This window comes from Quercus robur, chromosome 4 (genome assembly GCF_932294415.1).
Source record: "Quercus robur chromosome 4, dhQueRobu3.1, whole genome shotgun sequence".
Taxonomy (NCBI): domain Eukaryota; kingdom Viridiplantae; phylum Streptophyta; class Magnoliopsida; order Fagales; family Fagaceae; genus Quercus; species Quercus robur.
This window is the reverse complement of record NC_065537.1, coordinates 39363476-39372918: the sequence shown is the minus strand read 5'-3', so window position 1 is coordinate 39372918 and position 9443 is coordinate 39363476. Positions and strand designations below refer to the sequence as shown.

At 34.8% G+C, this 9443-nt stretch overlaps 1 protein-coding gene across 1 annotated transcript; it reads right to left on the bottom strand.

Annotated features, from left to right (window-relative positions):
* Positions 1-3019, bottom strand: LOC126721617 (G-type lectin S-receptor-like serine/threonine-protein kinase SD2-2). Its single transcript, XM_050424667.1, has one exon. The coding sequence runs from the start codon at positions 2940-2942 to the stop codon at positions 273-275; it is 2670 nt and encodes an 889-aa protein (XP_050280624.1). The 5' UTR covers positions 2943-3019; the 3' UTR covers positions 1-272.
* Between the last annotated feature and the right edge of the window lie 6424 nt (positions 3020-9443).

Sequence of the window (9443 nt, the reverse complement as noted above, 5' to 3'; positions counted from 1 at the left end):
TTTTGGAAAAAGAAAATGTGATGATAAGCGTATCATTTGAAAAGGATAAAAATCTACAAACATGCTCCAGTGTACAAAAGGTTTGCTTGTGCAGTTTAATTTTACATGAAAATGAAGCTCTTTGAGAAGATGGGGGCAACAAGCATTAATGGTATACAATGCAATTAGCCTTGATTACTCCACCTCAACCAAAATTTGAGAAGATGGGGGGGCAACAAGCATTAATGGCATAAATACAATTAGCCTTGATTACTCCACCGCAACCAAAATTATTAAGCATTCACATTCTTATTCACAGGGGAAGAGATATTACCAACAGATGATTCTGAGCCACCACTGGACATAACTGCCATACCATCAACACCATATAAACCACAACCTGAGGATAACCCATTGCCGGATTCAGCCCTAACACCACAAAAAGACTCACCAGACACCAGTGCTTGTAACAATTTTGGTGCTGGGGGAACGGTCACTTCCACCAATCCTTCCAACATTTTAACCACCATCCCCATTGTAGGCCTCATTACCTCATTGTCCTGTATGCACCACACTGCCACGAACGCGACACGCTTGACCTCCTCAAAGACATATGCACCACCAAGCCTGCTATCAATTACTGCCCCTATATTGCCTTCAATTATCTGCTGTGCTGCCCATGGAGGAAAAAACCATTTCTCCCCTGCTCCACCACCATCACCACCTCCACCCTCTTTGCCTGATGAGGATGGCTGCACATTCCTACGCCCCCCAATCAGTTCCAGCAGTGTCATTCCATAACTATAAACATCAGCCTTGGTGGTAATTTCCACCCCGGAAATCCACTCTGGCGCAACATAGCCCCACGTACCCCTCATTGTAGCTAATACCCTGCTAAAATCTCTACCAATTAACTTAGCCAACCCAAAATCTGACACCTTAGCATTGAACTCATTATCAAGCAAAATGTTTTCAGGCTTAATATCACAATGTATGATACAATCCCTACATTCCTCATGTAAATACGCAAGACCTCTCGCCGTACCAACAGCCACTCGAAATCTAACATCCCAGCTCAAATTATGAGGCCCCTCTTGGCGCAAATACACGCTCAAGCAACCATTAGGCATGTAATCATAAACTAAGAGCCTGTGCGATTTTTCAGAGCAGAAGCCTCTAAGTCTCACAAGATTAACATGCTGAATGTTCCCAATTGTGCACACCTCCGCCCGGAACTCTCTCTCCGCACCCCCCGGCCTATCCAGCCGTTTCACTGCGACAAGACTAGAATCCTTTAACTCGCCTTGAAAAACCGTCCCAAACCCACCGTGCCCAAGTTTCTCCGAGAAACCCCGTGTCGCTATTTGAAGCTCTTTATACGAAAACACCCTCATATTCAGAACCCCAAATTCCCTATCTTCCTCAATCACCCCATTCCATTTCCTCTTAACCAAAACAAACCCCATCACTCCCACAAACCCCAAAAATAAAACCGACCCAACAATGCTACCAATCAAAACCACAAGATTCAAACTTTTCCTCCCCTTCTTCACACTATCTACCCTCACATACAACATATTTTCTCCACCAACACTGTAATTCAATTTCTGCAAATTCAAAAGCGACCCATATAGATTCGTACACAAACGACTCCTGTCATTGTAGTACAACCCAATACACTCACAATTCTTCAAACACTCCCTCTCACAACTCCCCTTGTCCCCCAAAAACGACTTCTCCACCGCCCCATCAAAACGCACAGTAGCAATTCCCCGAAACGACTCGTCGTTTCCACCACACGACAAGTTCTCACGGACGCACCCACCGGAATAGTCCCTGGACTCCCATGCGGCGTCGTTTCGAGGCTTGAACCCTGGTACACACTCACAAGTTCTCAACCCACCGCCACCACAAAACCCGAAACTCCCACAGAGACCGTACACGTGGCACAAATCCACCGGCTGAACCCAAAACTGGTACCAGTTCTCGTTCGGATTTGACCACGTGTACTGATGCAAACGACCGTCGTACTCAATCCTAAACATACTCAACGGCACGGAGCTAGTAGGATCCAACGGCACCACCTTGAACCCAAACGACGCCGTTGGGCTAAACGGGTCGACGAACTTAAACCGGTAAATGTACGGCGCATTCATCTCCGGGACATTGCTAAACGACTGGCCAGTCCAGTTCCCGGTGGTCCAGTACTCCTTGGTAGAATTATAAACAAGCTCGAACTCACCGTAGTCGTGTGGGTTCAACCGCAGAGAATAAAAACCCGGCGAAGGGTCCGACACGGTCTTCCAACAAGTTAACACTTTGTCTCGGGTCAGATTCATACCCGGAAGCCACGTGTCAGTCGGGTGGTCGAAGCTTTGCCAGGCAACCGTGCGGTCCGGTGAGAGCAAAACCAAGTTCGCATCGTCGCGAAACTGGAAAAACGACGACGCTTCGAGGTTTGAGCTTTGCCAGACCGTGACATTCTCCGAGGCTTTCACCGCCAACCGGCCCAACCGGTTGAGCTCGAACGACGACGTGTCGAGGTTTTTAGTTGGGGTGTTGCGGTTAGCGACCCAGACGTAGGTTTTCGGGGTGACCGAGGTGTACCAGACTCCTAGGTAGTAGTTGCTGTCGCCATTCGTGTTGAAGAACCCAAGCTCGAATGTTTCGTTAACGCTTGTAATAGTGGCGTTTCCTCGTACTATCAGAACCGTGCCGTTTGATGCTGACGTGGCGGTTATGGAGATGAGAAGCAGAGCAATGAGAGTCACACAAAGTGGCGGTGGGTGTGTGTGTGGGTGTGACATATTTTCAGTGGGTTTTTTCTTCATTGTTTGGTATGTGAGAAAAAAGAGAGCATTTTTTTTTCCCGGGAAAAGGACGTGAAATCTGAGAAGATGAGAGTGTTCAGAGTGAAAGTGAGAGTGAGAGAGAATCAGTGGATTTTTATTTTCGTTAAGCATACATGGATATGAGAGAAAGCTGACAGTTTTACAGACACGACGAAAAAGTTTCAAAGTTCAAAGTTCTCTCAGAAGTGCGTTCTTTTTTTTTTCTTTTTCTTTTTTTGAGTTACGAAAATAGCCTCATGTGTAAGGTTACATTTGACTTCTTTGGCTCAAAGAAAACTTTTTACATGTATATGTTATATTTATGGAAGGATAATTGTAATAATTAAAGGCCCACCGACTAATTGTCTGAATAATTGAATTGAATATACTCCACAAAATTAGATTCCTTTAAGGAGTGCGCCTATTTTGTTGAAATGTATCTTTACCTTGTCTATCTTTATTTCTAACCAATTTTTCGGGAGTTTCTAGAAGATCTTTGTGAATTTGTGATCAATTTTCAATCTATTTATAGGTAAATATATTATATAGTTTTTTTTAAAGGAAATATATTGTATAGTTTTTTTTTATTATGAAAACACAATATGGTATGGGTACTATAAACTTCCCGTAGATTTATTTGATTCAATGACTTATTAATATAATTATTTTAAAAAAAATAGATACAACATATTTAAAGAAAACTTATTAAAATTTAAAACATGTTTTATCATGAGCCTATCTTTTAAAAAATAAGCCAAAAAAATAAATAAATAAAGCTTAAGTAATATAAAATGGGTAATTATATTAATTACCCATATATGGTAGAATTCATAATTCATATGAGATGAAGGAATACTACTTCAATATAATCTAAAAACACATGTAACTCAAGATGAATTTGTGATTCGAGGAGGGAATAGCACATTTAGGCAAACTAATCAATTTTGATCAACCATCTTTACCAAATTAGGTGTGATTCATGATTAAATTTTAAGATTTATAAAACATATTGTGAATGATCATGAATATTTTAATGTAAATACGATATATTTTTAGAAATTATTAAAATTATTACAACTTTTAGTATAATTTTTGTTTGACTAAAGTGTACCTTTAGACCTTAAAGAGTTAAAGCCTAGATTATTTTTATATTAGTTCTTTAAGTTTTAAAATTTTCATTTTGACTCTTAATGTTATTTGCTTATTTGACTCTTCATGTTTAAAATTTTTCATTTTCATAAAGGGTTAAAACAAAAACTAACTCAAATATAAAAAGACAAAATTAAAAATTAAAAACATAAAAATTAATATGAAAACATAATCAAATATTATATATTAATTTTAAAATATAAATGACAAAAATAAAAATAATCTCGAATTTTTAGGATTAAAGACTTAAAGTTATGCACTTTTTTTTTTTTTTGAGAAACAAAGTTATGCACTTTAACTTTTGTTTTCATAGATGATAAGACAGTAGATTATAGTCGATGTTCATAAAAAAAAAATAAAATAAAAAGTAGACAATAGTCAATAATAAAGGATGGGAGAGAGGGATAAGTTTAGAGTTGAGGTTATTTTGGTAAAAGAAGAACAAGTCACAAAAAGTGATACGGAGGCAGACAAATGTTGTCAAAACCTCACACGTGGTCATCTCTTTTCAAGTTTCAACAAAGGAATTGAATAATAATTTGAAAAATGCTTTTTTTGTTTTATGAAAAGAAATAATTTGCCTGATAAAAAGAAAAAGAAAAGAAATAATTTGTTAATAATATATATATAGGAGTATATATAAATTAAATATACTCAAAAATAATAAGAGGGTTCTAATAAAGCACGCGCACGGCGTGTTTTGGACCAGAGAATAGAGAGGTACAGAGAAGGCCACAAAAGTAGGAGAAAGTGTATCTGAGAAGTTGTTGCTAGTTCTTATTTAGGCATGCTATTGACGTACCTCTTATTATCAAAATTTTATTATGAATTTGTTATAAAAATGTTTGAAGAAACTATAATATTGGTCCTTCAAGTTTTTAAAATGAGCAATATAAGTCCTTTTACTAACTGTCATTAACAGTGTTCCTTATGTGGCTAACGAAACAATGATTTGTCATTTTATTTTAATGATGTGACATATTTTTAATTAAAAAATTACAAACTAAAATTACACATGAGAACCATTATTTACCAGATTAAAAAACTATTTTCTACCAATTGTAAACACCCAACCACGGCTTTAAAAAAAAAAAAAAAAAAAAACACCCAGCCACAAGATAGAGAAGGGGAGAGAGGGAACAACAAGCCTTAGCCGCCCATCAAGCTCAACCCATGTAGATAGACTAGGGACCCTTTTAATAACCCTCCTTCCGTCAAGGAGTTTAAAACTTGTAATTTCAAGGTTTTTTTTTTTTTTTTTTTTTTTTTAACTGAAAATGTTATACCAATTAAGAGTTACTTAGAAATTGTTATTCACCATAACGTTTATCACAAATAAAATCTTTAAGATATGAGTTTTCATTTATCATTTAAATGTGGGTCACATAAAGTTTTCTTAAAATCTTACATTCTCCCACTTGGCCCACTTGACATATAAATTACTTGATAAATGTATTAACTTTAATGTGGCCATGATATTACTCACGTCAACTAGTTGTGAAATGCTCCCACTCAAATAAAGAATTCAATACATGAATCATGGCAGTAATACCCTTAATTATAATGATTACTTCCTTCTATGTATTATAATGTATGTTAATCCTTACATGAGTACTTTATGAGCCATTAATTCTTTATGAATGGACTACCTATTAGCCATTCAGGTCCTCTTTTATACATCTCCAAGGATATATCATCATTATATATCTCCATAGATATATCTAACTTAATACATATACTTTATGTGCACAAAAAAAATTCATATATTTTCTTCTCCAAAACTAACCAAATATGTGACCAAAACATAAAATAATTAGAGAGAAATTAAACACCAAATGAGATAACAAGTTCCATATGTCCAAAAGATTTTTATACTGTTTTGCCGGTAAATCTTTAGTTATGAAATTAACATATATTAGCTCAATAATTTTAACTCAATGGACACTTTCAGTTTCTTAAAATTCTCTATTAGACTGAGTTACTTTATGTCAATATGTCTATTTCGGCTTTCACAATCATTGTCCTTAGAGAAGAAAACTATAGTAGAGTTATCTTTAAAAAATCTTTAAAGGTCTCGTTATAAAATCAACAACTTTAAGACCTATCCATAATGCTTGTCTTATAGCTTCATAGCATATAGGATATCTTACATGACAAAATTAGATCACTACTTCCAAGTAGTATGTCATTCATATTTAGGCGAAAAAATAATACATTTACTCCAATTGATCTTAAGGTATATACATTGACTAATAATGTGCCTAGTAAAACCAAATGACGCAACAAAGTTGGTGAACCTTTATATACCATTAGTGAGATACCTATATGCCTGACTTTTGCAAAGTATAACTATTATTGGGAGTCAAACCTCCTTAATGGATCTTGTAAATTAATATTAATAGCTTTCACAACACCTTTAGCTTTATAGGAATAAAATCCTAAGTTCTTACTCTTGAGCAATTAGAGCACTCTCACCCTCGTACTTAGTTTCTCATTTGACATATTTTATTCAATGAGATGGGTGATTCATCCACATGAGTACCAAAACATAGATCCACAAACCAAAAGAAAATAAACTTTAATGCTATGAAACTTAAACTTTAATTCTAAATTAACCAATGTCAATTTAGTAGTAAATTCGACCTTCCTATGGGCAAGGGCACATCATGCATAGATTTGCTATAAAACTTTATTCATAAAACTAGTATATATAAACACTAAGAATCAAATTTTCCATACCTATGGGCCTAGGAAAAATCTCATCTTAATGTTACATCACCATTTTATTCCAATTAAATAATAAAAATAATAATTTCCCTATGGGGCCAAGTCATTATCTTCATTAATTAATTACCACTTAGATGCCTTTATTCCTAATGAGATCTTATAAAAATTTCTTGATGTGATTATCATCATGGTTTAGGATGCTATGGCCACTTTCATGTCCTTTTGATTTTCACTACTTCAAATAGCATCATAAAGATCAACAAATCCTCATGTTGATCATGACAGTATGCACCCAAAATTGATATGAAATAATATTTCACAATATGATAAGTGTAAAGAAACCTAAAATGCGCTTAAACGAATTCCTCACTTCAATGATCCAAATCTCATATGTAACAATAAACTTTATGAAATAGTTGTAAACTTACATGCAACACATTTATCCCCATAATTTATTGCAAAACGTTACGGTTTCCAAAACTTAAAAATGATTTGTGTTATCATGCCAAATATAGTGGACAACAAAAATAGTCTCTAAAGCAATTTACAATTGAAAATTGTACAAATTATTGAGGCATGTTTGTCATATGAGCCACCATATTGTCACAAATTATTTTCCAAATAATTAAGATTTTATATCCAGGAAATAAACATAAATACTTGGATGAGCACTTGATGAATATCAAAATCAAAATCAAAATCAAAATCAAATTTATGAACACTTTAAGTGCCTTGGCATGTATTTTAGTCAAATTACCCACTAGTCCACATTAGCATATTGTCAAATACTATCTTTGGACAATTTAAGATTAGAGAAAACAAAGTCCTACAACATATCTATCTTTGAACCCATCCAGTTCTTTATAAATAATAATCTTGTGAATTTCAAATTAATACTTCCAGTCTCAAAGCTCAATGGTAATTCGTTACACATATACCAATAAAGATGCAAAACAAAACTTGTTCTCTAGGATTTAGAGTACACATGCACTATATTTGCATTCAACACAACTTAAATTTCATCTCAAAATTAAATTAGTGCATACAAACTTTAACTGTACAAATATATGGCAATTGTAAATAATAGAAATTTCATTAAGGCGTAAATGCACTTTTAGTCCCTACATTTTGACTTTTTTCCATTTTAGTCCATACATTTTATTTTTACCACTTTTAGTCCCTAAAACAATTAACATGGGACATTTAAGTCCTTAAAGCACTATTCCGTCACCAAACTAATGGAAAAACTGACAAATTAATAAAATAATAATAAAATTTTTAACCTTCTTATTTTTTTAAAAAGAAAAGAAAATATTTTCAATTAATTTTGTTTCTCTTTTTTTGGGAAGAACATGTTCATGTTCTTTGTGTTCTTCCCTATAATCAATCTCAAGCAAAAAACAAACCCTAATACTAGAAGTGTTTGATTCGATGGTGGTGATTTGGGGTTTTCAAGTGTTTGGATTGACCTCAATACTATAAAATGCAAATACGAACTGACAATTACCAACCACCACATGCCCAATCACCATAGCCACCTCCAGCCACCTAAATCACAAATCAGAGAGAAAAATTAGCAAAAGCCAGCCAGCCACCACAGCCCACCCACCAACCGCAACCCCCAAGCCATCCCAAAAACCTGATCGTGAAGAAAAAAAAAGCCCCCACTCACTCTCACTGATTCCAGATCAAAGATCTTAGCAGTGGCGTTTCTAGTGAAACCAGATCCGAGCAATGAGCGACAGAGCAACGGTGACAAGGCTCACCTTGGCCCCCTTACAGCAACTTCTCCGACGACAAAATGGGCCAAGATCTGATGGTGGTGCCACTAGAACGAAGGCGAAGGGTGCCAACGGAGTGGAGGCAAAGAGTGGTGAAGGGTACTGGTGGAGTGGATCGAAGAGTGGCGTCATCGATGGGTTGTTTTTCATGGGTCTTAATCTTTCTTTTTAGTGGCAGATTTCAATTGTTTCTATTCTTTTGCTTGGGTTTGATTTTCATGTTCTTTGATTCGGTGGTGGTGATTTAGGTTTTTTTTTTTTTTTTTTTTTTTTTTTTTTTTTGCCAAGAAAATTTATGGGTTTGAAGGCTAAGGTTTGTTTTACTAGGGATATGGGTTTAGGGTTTGGTTAGGATCTGGGTTTAGGGTTTGTTTTTTGCTGGAGATTGATTATAGAGAAGAACACAAAGAACATAAACATGTTCTTCCCAAAAAAAGAGAAACAAAATTAATTGAAAATATTTTCTTTTCTTTTTTAAAAAATAAGAAGGTTAGAAATTTTATTATTATTTTATTAATCTGTCAGTTTTTCCGTTAGTTTGGTGACAAAATAGTGCTTCAAGAACTTAAATGTCCCGCGTTAATTGGTTTAGGGACTAAAAATGGTAAAAATAAAATATAGGGACTAAAATGGAAAAAAGTCAAAATGTAGAGACTAAAAGTGTATTTACGCCTTTCATTAACTAAAATCATAAACAACATAGGATGAAGGATGACTTTGATACTAAATGTAAAATAAAATTTAGAGTTGCAGTGCAAAATAAATATACCTTTAGCCATAGTTGTTTAAGTGTTTAGAGAAAGAAAAAAAAAAAAAAAAAGACTTGTTATATGATAGTGTATATATATAAAATGTGTCTTCTAGTCTATGGCATTTACCAGTTTACCTCACATATTACCTTTTGATAGAGACAGACTTTATATATAAGTTAGACTAGGAACTCTTTTAAATTAATATTTGTTCCATAACCCTCCTT